Source organism: Mytilus edulis, chromosome 1, assembly GCF_963676685.1.
Source record: "Mytilus edulis chromosome 1, xbMytEdul2.2, whole genome shotgun sequence".
NCBI classification, from domain to species: domain Eukaryota; kingdom Metazoa; phylum Mollusca; class Bivalvia; order Mytilida; family Mytilidae; genus Mytilus; species Mytilus edulis.
In genome coordinates this window covers 57,313,723-57,332,903 of record NC_092344.1, presented here as the reverse complement: position 1 = coordinate 57,332,903, position 19,181 = coordinate 57,313,723, and the positions used below count along the sequence as shown (strand labels likewise).

General features: G+C 30.7%; 1 protein-coding gene across 3 annotated transcripts in view; it reads right to left on the bottom strand.

Annotated features, from left to right (window-relative positions):
* Positions 1 to 335: 335 nt before the first annotated feature.
* The window catches only part of LOC139485484 (hepatocyte growth factor receptor-like), a 29,775-nt gene continuing 10,929 nt past the window's right edge, over positions 336 to 19,181 (bottom strand). For all 3 annotated transcript variants that reach the window (XM_071270008.1, XM_071270000.1, XM_071270017.1), the window contains 18 exons: positions 18,343 to 18,525; positions 17,654 to 17,782; positions 16,843 to 17,010; positions 16,073 to 16,209; positions 15,412 to 15,544; positions 14,873 to 15,009; positions 13,604 to 13,822; positions 12,986 to 13,079; positions 12,084 to 12,314; positions 9,927 to 10,076; positions 8,640 to 8,895; positions 7,863 to 8,060; positions 7,259 to 7,342; positions 5,897 to 6,075; positions 4,511 to 4,620; positions 3,665 to 3,824; positions 2,308 to 2,444; positions 336 to 1,526 (listed from right to left, as the gene is read on the bottom strand). In XM_071270008.1, coding sequence (XP_071126109.1) covers positions 1,424 to 1,526; positions 2,308 to 2,444; positions 3,665 to 3,824; positions 4,511 to 4,620; positions 5,897 to 6,075; positions 7,259 to 7,342; positions 7,863 to 8,060; positions 8,640 to 8,895; positions 9,927 to 10,076; positions 12,084 to 12,314; positions 12,986 to 13,079; positions 13,604 to 13,822; positions 14,873 to 15,009; positions 15,412 to 15,544; positions 16,073 to 16,209; positions 16,843 to 17,010; positions 17,654 to 17,782; positions 18,343 to 18,525 — 2,808 coding nt within the window. In that variant the 3' untranslated portion in view covers positions 336 to 1,423. The remainder of the gene's footprint in view (positions 1,527 to 2,307; positions 2,445 to 3,664; positions 3,825 to 4,510; positions 4,621 to 5,896; positions 6,076 to 7,258; positions 7,343 to 7,862; positions 8,061 to 8,639; positions 8,896 to 9,926; positions 10,077 to 12,083; positions 12,315 to 12,985; positions 13,080 to 13,603; positions 13,823 to 14,872; positions 15,010 to 15,411; positions 15,545 to 16,072; positions 16,210 to 16,842; positions 17,011 to 17,653; positions 17,783 to 18,342; positions 18,526 to 19,181) is intronic.

Below are 19,181 nucleotides of genomic sequence, written 5' to 3'. Positions count from 1 at the left end.
TGTCGCTGTATATCTGTCTCATTGTCGTTAATCATACAAACATTATGTCTGATTTGAAATATAATTTTTTGTAAATAAATATGATACACATTGAACGGGTTTTTCATCATAGTATGTATAAAAGCTATTGTAATTTAAACATATATTATTCGAAACGTAGTCTTTTCCAATGTCCCCTTTATTTTAATATTGATTTGTTCATATTTCTTTTTTGTCTGTTAACTTTGTTTAAATACTTGTCAATGCGTTTGAAGACAATCGTACATGATGATAGTAAAAGAAGAAACACGTGACATGCACAGTAAACGTATCAGAATAAATGAACAAAAAAAATAAAAAATGTATAACTTTATTTACAAATCTATAATTAAAAAACAGGCATGCAAATAAAAAAAAAAAATTCAGCATATATAAAAAAAAGTTAATCAGTTAAAACTATATTTTTTAGCACACCTTCAAATAGGTTTACAAATAATAGTTAATTAGAATATCATCATTTTTAACAAATATCATAGTAAAACTTTAATAATGTTATATATAATGTAGTAAAAAGCACATACAATAGTATAGGTAACTTGACAGCAACCAATAAATGAAAAACAAACCACAGCAAATGTTCATATAAAGTATAATTATACATAAATATAGGAAGATGTGGTATGACTGCCAATGAGACAACTCTCCATCCACATCACAATTTATAAAACTTAACCATTATAAATCAAGTTACGTGCGTCAACATTGGAGCCTTAGCTCACACCGAATAGCAAGCTACATATTATTTATTTTAACAGCAAAAATTTATATTTTCATTTGTAATCAAAATACACACATGCAAATAAATCAAAGAAAAAAATGAGTACATATAAAATAGTTATAAATATAAACAGTTAAACATATGAGCAATGATGAGCACACATTCAAAAAGGTTTAAAAACATTAGTAAATTATATATAAAAAAATAATAATAATAATAATACAAAATTAATCAAGTGAAATTTAATGTAATAAAAATAAAATAAAATAATTAATGTAACTTGAGAGTAAATAATAAATGACTAGACATGTTTATTTGGCAGATAGTTGTATAACTCATGTCTATCACCAAATTTGCATTCAACAAAAAACAAGAAATTTTTCATATTAAATTATATATATAAAGATCTATATCCGAATGTACTTTTCTGAACAATTGGTAATATAATACGATTCTGATTTAGTTCCAAATGTATTTATCAAACAGATTTATCCAATGTTTAAAACACCAACCATTCATTTGTCATGTGTATTGCTGGATGGGTGGGCATATTCTCTCTCTCTCATTTGGTCTTATAAATGAACAGAGTTTGAAATAAATACTGGTCTATGAATAAAATGAAGTACTAATAACTGTCAACATAATATCAAACCAAATGTCTTGCTTTTATTTTTCCTGTTCTACTAATCCAGTGATCCTCAGATTTACATCATGAAACGTTGGTCTGTCGTCTGGGTCGAATTCCCAACATGTCATCATTATGTCATATCTAATTAAATGAGAACAAAAAATCGGAGCAAATGAAGTATTCAAATATTAATTAGGACGAAACGATTTATATATCAAATAAGTATATTTCGTTTTATTTCTGTCAACTTCACTCAAAGAAACAAATAAAAAGCTCTTAGTAATTGTACACTTCTCGAATATCAAAACTGTTTAATATTATGGACATTTTAAATACAAGTTTTCTATTATACAACTTGTTTAATTGATTTTATACTTTTTTCTGCTTTCACTTGAGAAAAACCACTTACTGGGCTGGTATAAATAATATTCCGCTTGATAGTTAGACGCTACTGTTTATATGTCTTAAACCGGAAAACAACTGATTATGTTATGTCCAATGAATATGATGGGGACATTTCAAGAAAGGTAAATTATTCATATGGATTCAATTTTTTTGTCAGTTGATAAATTTTACTAATGTTTTGTAAGTTCACTAACATAACCGACTTTTTATCTCATAGTTAAATGCTTCAGAAAGAAATGTTCGACCATTTGATATTCTTAAGGATGGGGAGCAGGAGGGTGTTCCCTTGTTAACTTTCATTAGTTGCTACGCATGCTTATATTTTTCGCTTCTACATGTAAGTAATTCGTTTTCAAATATCTTCTCCATCTCACCCCGTATCAAATGTTCGCCTCATACTTAAAGCATGAAGTATTGTGTGTGTTAAAATCAAAATATGTGTTTATTGGGTATTTTTGTGTTATATATATTTATATTCTTTAGAAATACATACATATATACGTATCTATGAACTTACAATGGTGGTGGGCAGAAATCAGTTCTTTTTAAACGTCTGCCAGACTGTAAATATTTATGCATATCCCAGTTGTTTACGTCGCAATACGGTGCAGAACCTCTGGTCATTAATTCCCACATCACGACACCGAAAGACCACTACAATATACCAAAAACATGGGTTGAACAGTAATGTAATCTGTTAATGCATGTGCTAAATCTGCGTATTTGTATTTGTAATGAAAGGTTGTACATATTCAAAATATTTAAATGATTAAATTCACATGAAACAATGTCTTTTAAATTATTACGTTGGGGAAAAAAGGAAAATCACAAAAATACTAAGCTCAGAGGAAAATCCAATCGGAAAAATCATAATTACATTGCAAAATCAAATGACAAAATACATAAAAAACGAAACTAAAGCATGTATATATAATGGTTTACTATTACAAATGGTGACTTGGATTGAGAGGTGTCTCATTGGCACTCATACCACATCTTCTCAGTCTTCTTATATTTATATATATTAAACTAAGTGCTCTGTGCACGTTAAAAATATTTTTCTACATTGATTACAAATCCATACAGTTCGAACGAAAAATGTTAATCCTGTTACTGCTGATCAAAACTTTCATTAACAATTCAACTTTCGGGTTAGGGACGATCAAACGATCAATGTAAGATAAAAAACTTAATTCAAATAGTTTGGGGTGGGGGTTGAACTGCAGCAAGATTTGGTTATCCGACATTGATTTTTACACATATCCATATGGGTCAATCAATTTTTCCCAAATTAAGTTTAGAGGGAGATGGGGAGTCAGTGAAAAAACTATGTGAATTAAGTTTGTTATCCGCCATTGAACTTTTGATGTCGTCCCTTATGGTGCCGTAGTAAACCGATTGTTGACTATTAAAAAACAATCAAAACAAACATGAACACGTTGATCATAAATGACACCATGGAGTGATGTATATATATTGTGGTGTTGTGTGTGTTTATTTGTAATACGTTCCCATACCATTTTTTATTTCAACATTGTCATAGTTGTCCGACTGAGTCGTAAAAATAATGTTTACTAAATTAATTTCTTTAAATTTAAAAATCAGTTATTACTATCTTCTTTCAATATTTGTTTGAATTTATCTTTTATGTGTAACCTTTCAATACTTTGAGCAAGGTCAACTGCTATTTCACAACTTTGAAAGAGGTAAAAATGCTAATGCTGTGCAAAGTTTCATATGATGCAGACTAGAGTATGACAAAAATATGCAAAAGCTTCGAATTAAGTATATACATGATATAGGAAAACGTGTGCTTATCAAAACGTCATTTTTAACAAATATTATAAACATGATATAACAGCTAATTTACATACAACATCTGATTTTGTACTATAGGTCCCATTTTCTAAACTCTCAGGAGCCATCCATTTTACTGGTAACATTTTCTTATTATCACTGCTATAGTAATTTTTGGTATAAATATCTCTAGCCAATCCAAAGTCTGCCACTTTCACTCTAAGATTTTCATCCATCCTGTGAGATAAATCAAAAGTGATTGTGTTTGATAAGCCACGCTCTTAAATATCTGACTTAAGTATGGGTAACAAGAATATTTTCAAACATTAAAGCAAGTTTACATTCAACACTCAAAATAACAGTGTGTAAAGTGTGTAAAGTGTGTTATTAATTGATTCAAGAATACTTGACCTAGTGCATGATAAGAATCCTTACTTAATTATTAATATAACAGTCAAAGTACCAAATTAACACATAAGTTTACTTTTTCTTTTGTAAAGTTTCAGTCAAGCATACTAAAGTTATATATGCGCAACATTTGACTAACTGCACTAAATTTGAAAGTCAAGGACATGTAACTCCGGAATTAGAAAATACGTAACAAATCAAAAAGATGATTCGTCCGTCAATCTAAATGTTGAGTTGGAATTTCATTGGAGTTGCTTAAAACTTTAAGTCGGCGTACGAAAAAAATAAAAAACTCCAAGGGAAATTTTAAACGAAGTGTTGACGAGCGGACGAAAGAACTTTGGTATACCACAAATCATACAGTCAAGCATACCCTATTTTAAGTTGACTAACATATGTGTTTTGTTATTCATATGACCATTTTACTGTTGCAAAAAATAGACATAATATCTAATTCTAAACAATTCGTTGAAAATCCAGACTTATGGCAATTTCAGGTTTTTTATACTTCTTACATGCAGTTTCTGGCTGCTAAATCTCTGTGAACAAATTTGATACTGCCAAGATATTCCATGCCCTTAGCAACATCGAGTCCAAATTTTACCAAATCTTTAATTGTTGGCTTCTGTAAATAATATTTTTCAAATTAAAAAATATTTGTCAATAAAACAATAAAGAAAAATTAAAAAAAACTTATAACTTTACAAAACAAAATTAGATACCAGCTCATTTTCCATTCTACATTTCGAGTTTTGTATTGAAATTCTCAAAAGTAAATTTTATTTAACAAATTATCTCACTTCAAATATATGTGCATAGAGATAAGAAAATTTTAGCGAAATCGGTTTCAGATTTTTGACAAACAAACCTCGACCGTTGTATTTATTTAAGATGTACTTATATTTCTTGTTTAACTTAAAAAGAAAATGTACTCAACTTATCAGATCTCTGTTGTCTTACAACACAAATGTTCTAATTATTCTTTTAATAATATCCATCCGTAGATTTTAATTTTTATAAAACACACATCAAAGTACAATTTTTAATTATTATACCAGAATCAAAAACTTATATGATTTTATAGCTTTCACTTCTCTTTTACTTGACATTTGTAAACCCTTTGTATCATTTTACTGTAGCTGCTCGTAGTTTTTAAATGGTCTGGTTTGTTTCTTTGTTAACATTCTGTAGTTCTATAGTAGTTGCTATGTTTTTTAATGATCGGAGACTTTTAATTAAAGTCCCCATGTGGCCAAGTATTTATAATTCAAACAAGTCAAAATGGAAGCACATTATCAGCAAAACATTTTGTAGATGGACGGGACAGGTCCAGAGAATACCAGATTTATTTGCTAAAACCAATGTTTATAGTCTGAGCACCTAACCTAAACTAAGAAGATGTGGTATGAATGCTGATGGGACAACTTTTCAAAATAGTTCTTATTTTGTGGATTATAGAAAATAAATGTCATCAACAGAAATCAATGCCAATACCCTTACGGTAAGTTATAAAAAGGTCCGACATAACAAAATTCGTAACAACTCAAACGAAAAATCGACTGATTGATTTATGAAAAACATTGTACAAACATTTATATAACAGACAAAATATAACGACAACCATTAAATTACAAACAACATGACTGTGAGAACTCAACTCCCCCCCCCCCCCCTCACTTTTTTTACCATGACTGGACATGCTTACCATATCAGAACAAGCCTTTATTGAAAAATTTAACATACAACATTTCTTCTTAATGTATCATGAATCTTTATAAAATATTTTGATCTACCAATCACAATGCAATTATTTATATATTTTTTGGGATTCTCGTAGCTTTTATCAATCAAAAGGACATAGACACAACACCAATAATTACAACATATATACTATTACTTACATTATCAGCGCTACGAATATAAGACAGTAGATCCCCATTTGACATGAACGGAATGATAACCAACGGGAATTCACCAGGGGCAACAGAAATACCAATCAGTGACAGCACATTTGCATGATTGAAATCTTTCATGATCATAGCTTCATCAAGGATAGCGTTTATGTCCTGTACTTCTGTTTCTGTAATTTATCACAGCATTGAAAGAAATTAGACTGAATATATATAAATTTGGAATACATGTGTACTATGATAACTTACATGTGTGAACATTTAGATCTAACATTATTCGATTGAATTATAGGTGTAAAAAGTTAAAGCCTTGCCTCTGCTATTAAAAAATAATATAGTAGGGATATATCAAATAACATTGATACTAAAAACCACATCCTTGTTTTGAATGGGGGTATTTTTTGTTCGATATATAGGCGTCACGATCATCTTTTATACAACATAAATTTATTTTAGAAAATGCAATTTATTCAATTTTAATGTTGGTAAGAGACTGAATACATGTATGCAAAGTACAAAAACTTATACAAGTATATATACTACATGTACCTTATAAACTATACCATGTGCAAATGATGGCTAAATATAATACAAGTACTTGAGACAATCAAATGTGCCCTTGAGGGTTAAGTGTCAAGTAAAAGTGTAGATGTACATGTTTTCCTACCACTTGTATCACAAGTGACAAATTAAATTGATAATCTATCGTACTGGAAACAATTATGTTGTGACGAAATCCGTTCAATCAGACAGTTATACATGATTGCCACATTATCAATGAATCAGTAACAAATTAACATTGCTAGTTGTGATTTGCAGATGGTAAAATGTAAACAACTTGTGTTGTAACGGACTATATGTGAATTGAATAAGTTAAATTGACATTAAGGATATTTAAATTCGCGGTTCATTTTACTTTTTATTTATTTTTGTCAAACTGGTTTGTTATTTTAATGTGGAAATATACATTTTTCGACGAAGAGCTTAAAATGGTCGATGTAGTTGTATTTCTATAACAATTACATCTTTATACAACTGTTGTACTATAAATGAAAAAAATAGCATATTAAACTTTGAAATGAATAGACAGATCTGAGGTCGTAGTTTTACAAAAAAGAGAAAGAAGTGGTATGATTGCCAATGAGACAACTTTCAACAAGAGAACACAAGACACACTCAGACATTAACAGCTTTCGATCACCGTACGGGATTAAAAAATTAGCAAAGCTTATACCCCATATATTGTCAACTATACAACCTCCAGAATTCACAAATGTAAAACATTTCAAACGAGAAAACTAACGGTCGAATTAATGTACAAAAAAATAACTTGTCATAATTGTTTTTACTTACTAAGAACAGTTTTGACGGCAACAAGTTGTTCGTCCCTTTCTTCCATTGATCTCAGATACCCCTGGTAAACACATCCAAAATTTCCTGCATAACAAAGTATTTCATAACTCATTAGATCGAAATATTGGACTATAAGTATCTTTATAACAACCAAAAGCATTGTTTTCATATAATGTTTTACCCGATGTCACTCACTTATGAAATGCGAATGGTTTTTTTCATTTGGCCTTTTTTATTGTTTGGTATGCGTATCTATGAAGAGTATATTCATAATACCATAAAAAGGACAAGGCGAAATGTTGGGGTAGAGGGAGCTCTGTATCGAGCAAAGTGCATCAACAGCGTGCATTGCCTACTACATATGAGCATGTATGACCATTGCGATTAATGCATGAATTATTTGAAATATAATTAACATGATTGATAAATAGCGATGGACGAGAGTGATTAAAAGGAATTTTAGACGTTAATTGTAAAAACCTTTTACTTTTGATAACCAATGCACCATATAAAGTGTGAAGAAACGACTTCAGTTTTTTTTTAACAACCTTGTTGGGGTACGTTTTCAAAGCAATCATAAATTTGAATATTATTATATACTCACCATGGCCAATATCTTGCCCAAGTCTAATCAAATCGCGTTCAATGAAGATATTTTGCTGCTTCAGCATGTCAACAATTTCAATAGCGTCAAATCCTGGCTTAGGATCCCAAGTAGCTCCTTCAACAAACAGCTCTGAAACGCTTTCTTTTTTATTCTGTTTGACATACCTAGGCATTCCTTGCTCGGTAGATGAATTTCCTTATACATAAATTATAAAATCAAAATGAATTGACGAACAAATGTGATTGTACGACATCTACCTTACATGTTCCACGAAAATATACAATTGCAAGTTTTCTCTGAATTCTTATAACGAGTAAATATAAATTGAGTTGTTGTTATTTTCAACATTTATAAGTATTGGAATAATTTCATTTAGTAGAAACGCAATATTACAAATATAAAATGTATCTTCCAGTGTACCTGAATTAGGATTAGACGATATTCATTCTAGTGGGTTCGAAACGAATATCAGAAAATCATTTTATCGAGTTCGTTTTTGTTTGAAAATATGATTAATCCCGAAGATTATGCGTGAATTGTTTAATACTGTTGCTAAAAAAGGAAAATACTTTATTTACTATCTAAAAAGCAATAAACATAATGATTTTAAATTTGAATATTTTAAATGCAAGTTTAACTTTTCTGTGATACACTCCAGTTGCAATTTCCGAATATAATAACAATATCACAAATATTCTGAATCTGCATAAAACTGGTGTCCGCATTAAACCACAGAAGCCTAAACAAGAGAGTATAAACAAAACATCCAACTACCTGTATCAGTTGGTGGATCCATAAGGCCTCTTGTTTCTGTGCTATTGAGGTACACAACAGAAAACTCTTCAGTTGTTTTCTTTCTAAACACTCCTAAGTGTTTCTTCCGCATGACAAATACAAGACATAAAATCAAAACAGCAAAAGTCCCCAAACAAATTGCTGCAAGTTGGACATGTATTTGGTTCTTGCGATATTCTACATGGAAAAACCTCATGTTCCCTAAAACTGTCTTCCAGTTATGACCTACAGATACCTTTGCAGTAAAACAAATAAAAGTTCAATAACAAAATATTACCATAATGATTGAAGGTTTAACTTGATGTATAAGTAAATATTACACTGATGTAGACTTGTTTTAACACCAAATCTCATTTTATTCATTTGAGTAAAATATATTGTTTTATTTGCATTTTTATTATCAACGTTTCATCATTTATAATGAAATGTTGGTTTTTTTTTAACCATAAACATCGCGTCCATTCTATCAATTGAAAGACATATTCTCAATTCTCCTTAAAAAAGTATTAATTTTCTGAAAAAAATTAAAATAACTTTCCTCAATTTACAATACTAGAGTACACATACTCGCTGTACGACTTTGTATTAAAGTAATACATGTCAACAAACTATTTTGGTACGTTGCATATCATAACAGGGATCTCTCATGTGATCAAAACAGTTGTAGGTTTTCTGTTGATTATGTTGAATACATTTATGGAAGCAAAATAGGAAATATTTCGAGATAGATGTTTAGCTAATGACGTATAATATGTCCAGTTTTTATGAAACCTCAACTTTGAACTACACTCAAGAATGAGGATGGTGGAGCGCTCTTAATTATCTTAACTTCTTTCACGTATATGTGTGTCTGTAATTCATGGATATGCCCGATTATTTTTTTTCTTGTTTTTCATAATTGGACATTTTAAACCTCACTTTAAACAAAAAGTTTTACTCAGCGTTGAAGGTCATACACTATCAGTTGTTGCTCTAACTCACGTTACTATCGTGTATATGATATAAAAAAAAGATTTGGTATGATTGCCAATGAGACCACTCTCAGCAGAGACCGAATGACATAAAAATTAACACATATAAGTCACCGTACGGTCTTTAACAAAGTCTAAACGGCATGGCGATTACATTTCACCTTATTAATTATTCAATTTTCTACCGCCTATTCACGAACCTTCGTATATGAGGATATGCGTTTCATTTTTTTTTTTTTTTTTGGAAATCAACAGTAATTTTTATTCAGGAAGTTATGTTTGACAAAATATTTACCTCGACAAGTAGAGGCACATCTTTGATATGAACTGTGTTAGAAAGGTTACATATCAGATAACTTTGATGGAGATCCATAACAGGACAACTAGATCCGTTTATTTTTATTTTATAATCTTCCTTTCTTGCTGCAGAATTCAGATATCGACCCTGTAAACAAATATGTTATGATATACATATACTCAAACTTAAGAACCTGATTCTAGTATTACTGTTTTTTATCCAACTAGGCGTTGATGGCCTTACTGTGACTGTCATGAATGACTACATCAAATCCTTTGTTTTTTAACTTTGTGTTTTAGTCATATTCAAAAACGATATTTTCCTATAAAGAAGGAATGTGCGATATTCAAACTATAGCAAACCGAACAGATAACAGGAGGGATAATAAATGCATAGTAGTCATCTAATCTGTCTGTGACAAAAAGAAAGAACATGCGAACAAGCCTTTGCAATGAACATTGATATATTTCCAATGTTTCCACATCAAAACGTTTCTGATTATTTCATTTTTTATGAAAAAAAGAGAGAGGCGACCGATATCAAAGGAACATACAAACTTAACAGTCTAATATAAACTGACAATTATATAACTGAAACGAAAAAGACAAGCAAAATAAAGGACAGGTCTCAAAAAACAACTTAGAAAACTAAAGACTTATCAACATGAAACCCACCAAAAACACTGGGAATGACATATAAAACTTGTTGCTATAAGATGAGTTTATTCTTTATCACTGGGTCGATGCAAAGATGGTATGACTAGCATAGTAGTCAACATTTCTGCGTTTACATGCATTATCATTGATATATTCATAAATATAAATTTTACAAAAAGAAACTTTACCCTACGAACAGATTTACTAAGCTGTACACGTGATCATCTTAACGTGAGTTTTCTTCAGATGTACCAAATTTACCTCTTTAGAATCTAAAGGACTAGATGGATAATCTACTAGTTCATACAACAGAATGAACATAAAGTAACGTCATTGGTTGACATGACATATAACTCATCGGACTTGCATTTTGCAGATTTACTACTGTTCACTAAATATTGGCAAACGTTACAGTTTCCATATTGTATGTATATAAAGGCAACAGTAGTATACCGCTGTTCAAAACTCATAAATCCATGGACAAAAAACACAATCGGGATAACAAACTAAAACCGAGGGAAACGCATTAAATATAAGAGGAGAACAACGACATAACACTAAAATGTAACACACATAGACAAAATCCCACGAGAATAACAAATATAACATATATATATAACATCAAAACCAAATACATGAATTTGGGATAGACAAGTACCGTGACACGTCTTATCGCAATGTGAATTTACACTCAAAAATAAGAGAAAGCAAACGACACAACGTTATAATGTAATACACACAGAAACGAACTATAATATAACAATGACCATATTCCTGACTTGGTACAGGGCATTTTTAAAGGAAAAAATGGTGGGTTGAACCTGGTTTTGTGGCATGCCAAACCTCGCACTTTTATGGCCATGTGAAATATAACATCAAAATGACAACACAGGACTACAATATAAATAAATTGGAGAACACAATTGACAAAGAATCACACGAACAACAGCCAACAAAAGGCAACAAGTTCAAAATTTTAATACGCCAGAAGTGTATTTTATCCACACAAGACCTATGTGTGACGCACAGATACAAAAGTTTGAAAGCCGAAACGAGTACAAAGTTGAACAGCATCGAGGACCAAAAGATCAAAAAGGTTGTGCCAAAAACGGCAAGGGTTTTCTGTTAAGTAACCAGAAAATCCCTATAATTTAGAGTAATTTATACTTTAGCAAACAGTAAATTTAATAAAATGAATATTCAAAAAATGTACATGATAAAGCTGAAGTATTAACTAATTACAGGAAACAACTGAAATACATTTACATAACCAGACATTTGAAACACAAAAGTAGACACATCCGAATACGTTTAAACCTCTACGCCAAGTGACGTCCTATTTGACGTCCTATATATTACTTTTGCCATATATTGCTAATTTTTCGGTATTTTATAGTTTTCAGTGTTATTGATTTGGGCGCCACTAATTATTTATTATAAAGACGAAACGCACGTCTATAGCATAACAATTTATATAAACTTCATGAGTTTTATTTACCTTTAGTTGTAAAAGTTTGTCCTTCATTTCAATATCTTTCAGTTGAGTGTCTATATCTAGGTAGTCTAATTCTGGGTCAGGATAAATCATGAGTTTGGTTGGTTTGACTGGATTGTTATCTAATATTACACTCATTCGTCCCTCGATTACCTCTGAAGATTTGTTCAATTCGGATTTCAAATCAGGAGTTGAACACACTAACAGTGATCCGGAATGTTTCATTGTACAAGACTGGAATGAATATTTATCAAATATAGTTATTTCCCCTTTGTTGCGAGACAATCATAATTAAGACAACCAACACCAACCATTATATTTAAAGACTCCTTATTATGGTCTCTCACATAAATGGTGGTTTTAAACACGTTTTAGTGATATCCTAACACATGTATACCAAACAGTGATGTCAAATCATTACACAAATTTAAAGTACACACCATCAAAGTCAGTGTTGGCCGACTTCACTCTTTCGATTGAAACGAAACATACATAAAAATATTAAAAGACAAAATGCAAACATATGATACCGATCTACGAGTACTTGTAGGAAAATATACATTGTTGTAAACTTCTTTCAGTTCATAAATACATAATTGTTCAGTTACTAAAATTTGAAGACCCAATGGAATATAGTTAAACGACTTTATATACAGTAAACAAAAATATCATTTGTTATGCTAGGAAATTTTATATATGTTCAAAACTGTAAATATATAACAAATCATATTGTTTATTTTCAATATCGGTGTTACCTAGGAAGCCAGTATTCAAATATTTACAACAATTCACACGATTTGTAAATCAGCTTCACTTGAGTAATATTCTAAGGTTGTGAGTTTTATTGGCATAAGAATCGATCATGAGAGAGAATATGAACTTATTAATGTTTTGATTAAACTTACCGAACCAATATGAACATCACCCACACTTATCATAATACCGTGGTTGGTAACAGAATCAAACCACTTTCCAAAAAATTCAATGTTTAAACCTCCACTGAAAGAAATGTTGTTTGACACCTTAAAGCATAATTTAACAACGGAAAACAATCTTCTTTTTTTATATATATATTTAACGTCAATGGGAAATTAGAAATATAACTGTTTTTTAAGTTTCTTTTTATCGTCGAATGCAGCATTTGTCTTTTTCGCTGGATTTTTTGGATATATGTATTTCACCAATAACAAACGATAGATTGTCGATGCTTATGTTTTTCTTAGAATGCAAATGCATTTTGTAATATTTATAATATCATCTCTGACACTAAAATCATGTCGCTTAACTTTTCCAGGCACATTATCATAACTTTCAAGACCTCAAAAGGAATGAAATTGAAAACACGTGTTTCTTGCTGTCTCTGCCAACAAATTAATGCTTTATACATATAGTTTGTGGTGTTTCGTTTAAAATTGTAGCATTGTACTATCCGGTCTTTAATCGTAATTATGTTTCATTGACCTACGATGTTCCCTTTTATTTCCTCGTCAGTCATTTTAAACATAATCTTGATTAAAATATACCTTATAATAGTACTATTTCGTGACGGTTGCTGAATAATCTTTGGGTTTGGCATATAACAAAATGTCTTGTTTTCTAACGGCTGATATGATGCGCCATCAATTGCCACCACAATATCTCCACTGTACCTACAATGAGTCATTTCAAGATTTTCTCCTTCAAACGCTTGTACACATCTTCCACAAGACTGTGTGAGGCACACAATTTCTGTGTTATTTTTCCTAAAATATAAAATGCCTTTAATGATTACTCTTTTTGCTAGATATTCAACTTTAAATTGTCAGGTAACAATTACATCATATCTCATTGAGATGCCATAATAAATGTGATTTAAACTCAAATCAAAGAAAAAAACGGTACAAATGCTTAGTAAGATTAATCATCATATGCAACACGTTTGAAGCCATAATTAAAGGACAAATAATCATCTAAAAAGTGTAAAATAAAAATATCACTATAATTTGTGTGCGTTTCAAGAGCTTTTCTTAAAAAAAGAAGGATCCAGCAGGAGGCTCGAACTGAATATCTAAAAGCCATGAATGTATAATTGTGATGAAAATAACGCTAGGCAATAAAAGATACAAGATATTTTATTAACCAATCATGGTGCCCAAAAGTTTACCTATGACATCAAATGAATGAGATAATAAAGCCCAGTGATGATTAGAATGATTAAAATGATTTAAAGTTTTAAGTAAACTTAAACAAAAACATGTATGTACATTTAAAGAAAGTAATAAAGTTATAAACAATGTTATTGACAAAACATTAACTTAAAGTCTTTTGGAAGTTACTGCGACTTGGAGAATTTACATTTCTTTATCAACTTATAGACCTATGCCTATGGGAGACAACTCTTGATCGATTTTATTATTATTTTTAAAGCTTTTTCAACTACCTTAATGTTTTCTAGAAGTTTCATTCGTTCTTCAAAAGTGAGTGCAATAGTTTAGATAAGATTGAAGTGATAAAAAACTTCAGATGAAAGAAACCAAACAATTTTCCCTTCATCAGACATGCCAAATGACTTGACTAAAAAAAATTAATTCATAATCAAGGTTAGACAGATATTGAGATGTTGTATCTTTAAGAACAGGACAATTTAAAAGAAAATGTAGTTCAAATTCAACTGCGTTCTTACATAGGTTACACAAAATATAATTAAAATGGACATCAACATGAGAAATAGTTAAATTCATTAAAGTCATATTTGCCAACTGTCCCAATTGACCATTCTGTTATACATTGTAAAGAAAAACAAAAATTCTTACGATTGAATGTCACACAGCACCTTACCAATCTTCACAGAAAGATTGGAGCCAATTTCAAACTGATCGCCCGAGATAGTTAGCATTGTACTGCCGGATATTGGTCCCTTCATTGGGAAGATACTCATAATACTAGATTGCTGAAAAAGTATGAAATTTATAATCAAGAGAATTAAAGTTAAACATTTATTTAAAAAAATGGAGTCGACGAATCAGAAATAGAAATTAATTAGATATACCGATTAAATGCGCATTTAACGTGTTTTTGTGTAAACCGACCATCTGGTGCGCTTGGTGAGCACAGCATTCATTCCTCGGGAAGGAAAACCTTAGTATTTTAGGGGTTTTGAAATGATTAAGAACAGTGTGTTCACAAATAAGTAGATTTAGCATCAATGGTGTTTCATATTATTCAAGGAGTTGTAAAACGAAAAAAGCAATCGACTAAAAACAAAAACAAAAAACCTTCTATCAAAAAAAAAAACGAAATGATTTAAATTTGAATAAAGAACAGCGTCATGAGCATACATACTCTCACATACCGTATATTCAAATAATATGTCCACTTGTTCCGATATTCCTTGAATTCTATAGGTTTTTGAGGTCGAATCAGTCACGCTCACTTTTACAGCTGTAGGAACAGGCACTATTACTCTACTTGTCAGACACGTTATTCTGTGAGTGAATAAAGGGAACAGAACATTATAGAAAAATAAAAAATTAAAATGTGTTAAAAAAGTTTTCCTATTCAATCCTGTTTCACAATTATCTTCATACGTAAAGATTTTATACAAAGTCAAAAGTTGTTCAATCTATGTTTTCAGATAAACTGGCAAACAATATCAAATGTGAAGTTGCAGAAATGTCCTTATTTCATTCAATGATATACAGATATAAACTCAACCGAAACTTATCCCAATGGACTTTCACAAATATGACTGCGGTTCAGGATAATCAAATCAAGTATAGATTTTGACCTCTGTGTAGTGATAATGGCTTTTTGTATCCTTTAAGATGTTTGCAATTATCTAATTCAGTAATGCTTTCTAATAAGACAGTTTAAATGCAGCTTTCAAAAGAGAATTTGCATTTGAATAATTAAATTAGTTAACATAAATTCAAGTGATGTTAATGCTCCCTCTACTCGTTCTTCTCGTATGTAATATAACATGAAAACTTAAAAGGAAGTTAATTAAAGTGTACCTTGTATCATTAATATTCTGGATCAAACATGATGCAGCTCCAATCGATACAGTCGCATTGTTTATCATCGAACCGAAGTTCTCTCCTGCAATAGTTACTTTTGTTGATCCTTCCAACGGTCCACTCGCTGGGTTTATCTAGAAAGAAGAATGGCCACTGTCACACAAACATATCATCATTTTCAATATCAAAGATGAAAAGACGAATAGACAAACAACAGTCTTCGAATATGCATAAGATCTGCTACAGGTGTACTTAAATATGCATTTTGTGTTACTTTATTTATTTTCAGGCTAATTAGAGGACATTATGTATTCTTGCCTACAAGCATTGTCTAGAATCTATAGTAATATGTTGTTCCAAGTTGAAGGCTTTATTGTGGCTTTGATAAAAAAAAAAAACGAAACAGCCTATAAAGTGCTGTTCCATTGCCTTTGGTATTTTCATGTATATGTAACGAACTTATATCAGGAATTATTACATTACAGTCTTTCATTTTCATTAATTACCAAGATGTTAGTGAATCAATGAAAGGAAGAACCTCAACATGTTGAGTTTACCATCTACTGTCAAGTATGCTTAAGGAGTTTGCATCCACATTTAAAAGATAATTAGCTGAAATAAACAAATGTATTACTAAACAGCATTAGAGATGATTTTCATATTTCACATAATAGTTTATAAGGAAAAAATCCTGTGTAGAAAGACTCATTTTCGAGTCTAGAATGCTGTTTATATGAGGATATATTAATATATAAACCATAACTTACACCCAGAACAAATGGCGGACATGAATAAGTATGCCATATATTGTGTTGACAATTTGTTCTTGTAGAACAATGACCGAAACACCATCCGCATCCAAGTGGATCATTACTGGTTACACATTCTCCACACGTCGTGTGTAGTTGACATGACGTCATTGACAATTTTGTGACCTGGAAAAAAAATTAAAGCATAAAGAACCTTCAACCCCGGACCGGAATTCTTAAATCATGAAGTTAAGTGCTTCAATGCATAATCTGTGCCCAAATTGAAATACATTGTTATTTCCTTTTTCATTAGTTCTTTTGGTTAGATTTAGTCAGTTTTTATAGTCTCATTTATTGAAATAAACCTTGAAGTTCGGTTTATTTGTTCTACACTTTTGCATGTACTCTTTAAATATTTAATAGCAACCGCTGAATTTTGATATCCTCTCCAATCCGCCAACACTTTCGGTCCCTATTTGTCTCATTAAATGTCAATCTTTTTTTGTGGAATATATTGAGACAGACACCACCGCTTAAAGTTTTGTCCAATTGAATAGAAAGAATTGAGAAAAGGAAACGGATCAAAGAGACAAAAACCCGACTACTGAGCTGAAGGTCATTAATAAGTATTAAACGCAGCGTATAATTCTTGCACCCGAATATTTTTATATTTGATTTGTTATGTTTTGTTGTCTATTGCATTTGTTGATAAAGAAAAATTAGAATATCATTTAAAACGGATAATTTATAATTATTACATTCAGCAATCTACTATGTAAAAATTATGTTATGGTGATAAACTATTTCAAATTATACACATGATAGTTACCCTGTTTCCTGACAAAAGATATAGATTACTGTGTGTGTCTAGAACCATTTCATTAGCAACTGGAATATTTCTGTCACCACTAACGTCAAATTTGATGTACGATCTACCTTTTGTCGATGTAACCAGTATCTTAAAAAAAAACAGGAATATATTTTTTTTTATGGCGATTGCAATCATCAGATGTAAATTGATATATTAAAAGTCTCATTTGTTCTCTTGTAGCAGGATTTAATTTGGACATGGAAATAAATATTTATTTAACTTGTTTAACGGAAACCCATTTGAAGATCTAATTTTTTCCCCCTTTAATCTCGAAAGACATTCACAACAGTTGGCCTATTTGGGTAGTTTTGTTTAGTTTTCAACGCTCGCCAACGCTCTTCTGATCAATGTGGTGTACTGTATGTTTAATTCGAGCGTCAATAACGAGTCTTGTGCTGTCGAAATTCGGGGTTTGAGAACTAGATATAATACTGCTGACATTCGTGTTTTGCTATGGCGTTGTCTTCGACTTACTAGTAAGAATATCCAATAATATCTTTTACCTATCTTTACTGTATATGTGTGCCAAAAAAATCCATAGCAACTGTAGTTACTTTAAAACTTAATATCCATTCTCATACAGTGAGCTCTGGAATACTCATGATATTAGATATTTTTTGTATTATGTTATAGCTAGGGTCATGTACCTTTCTTAAAAATCCAGTATTACTTCCAGCAAGGATAATGTCTGCAGAACTTTTCCTCCATGGCAGAATAGAGGTTAACAATTCATTGTCAATATGATAAATGAATGTATTACTGAAACCGTCACCACGAGCCTCGATTCCAAATTCCATTATCCTCTGTGTACACGATGTTACAATTTCGCCCTACAAAGTGTTTTTAATCAATGAAACGTTTGGACAAAAAAGAGTTCCGTAATTAAATGGAAATGTATTAATTTACATAATTATCTGTTCATTATACCTTCCTTTATAAAAACTAAGAATAAGAAGGTTAATAAATGGATGCATATAAATATAATTACCTTTTTATGTCTTACTGATCGAAACTTTTACGGTTGAGGAAAAACAAATTAATGCGAGTAGCATCTCAGGAAACTCGATACTTGTTGTCCATTTTGGTTTTAGCATAAACCTGACACGTGCAACAACATCAAAATTCTAAAATCCAGCCTGTACGTTTTGAGTGGTGATTTCTTAATTCTTTTTGTATATCACTTCATTTTAAAGATATAATTGCAGCGTGTTACAGCTTCATATATCATATAGTAGAGTTCTTTGTCTTACCTACCGTACATGCTATACTTACCCTAACTCCCAATTACATTGTTTATGTTAAGAACAGTTTAAGTCACGGCATATTTTCCGTTATAAACTCTTATGTGCTAGAATATTGAATTTTGTTGTCTTGGTAAAATATTTCAAACAATAAAACTTGCATTCTAAAATACAAATCTCAGTTATTCTGCCAAAAGGCGTGGAACACGGATCTATTTTTTTGTTCTGGAATGACCATTAGATTT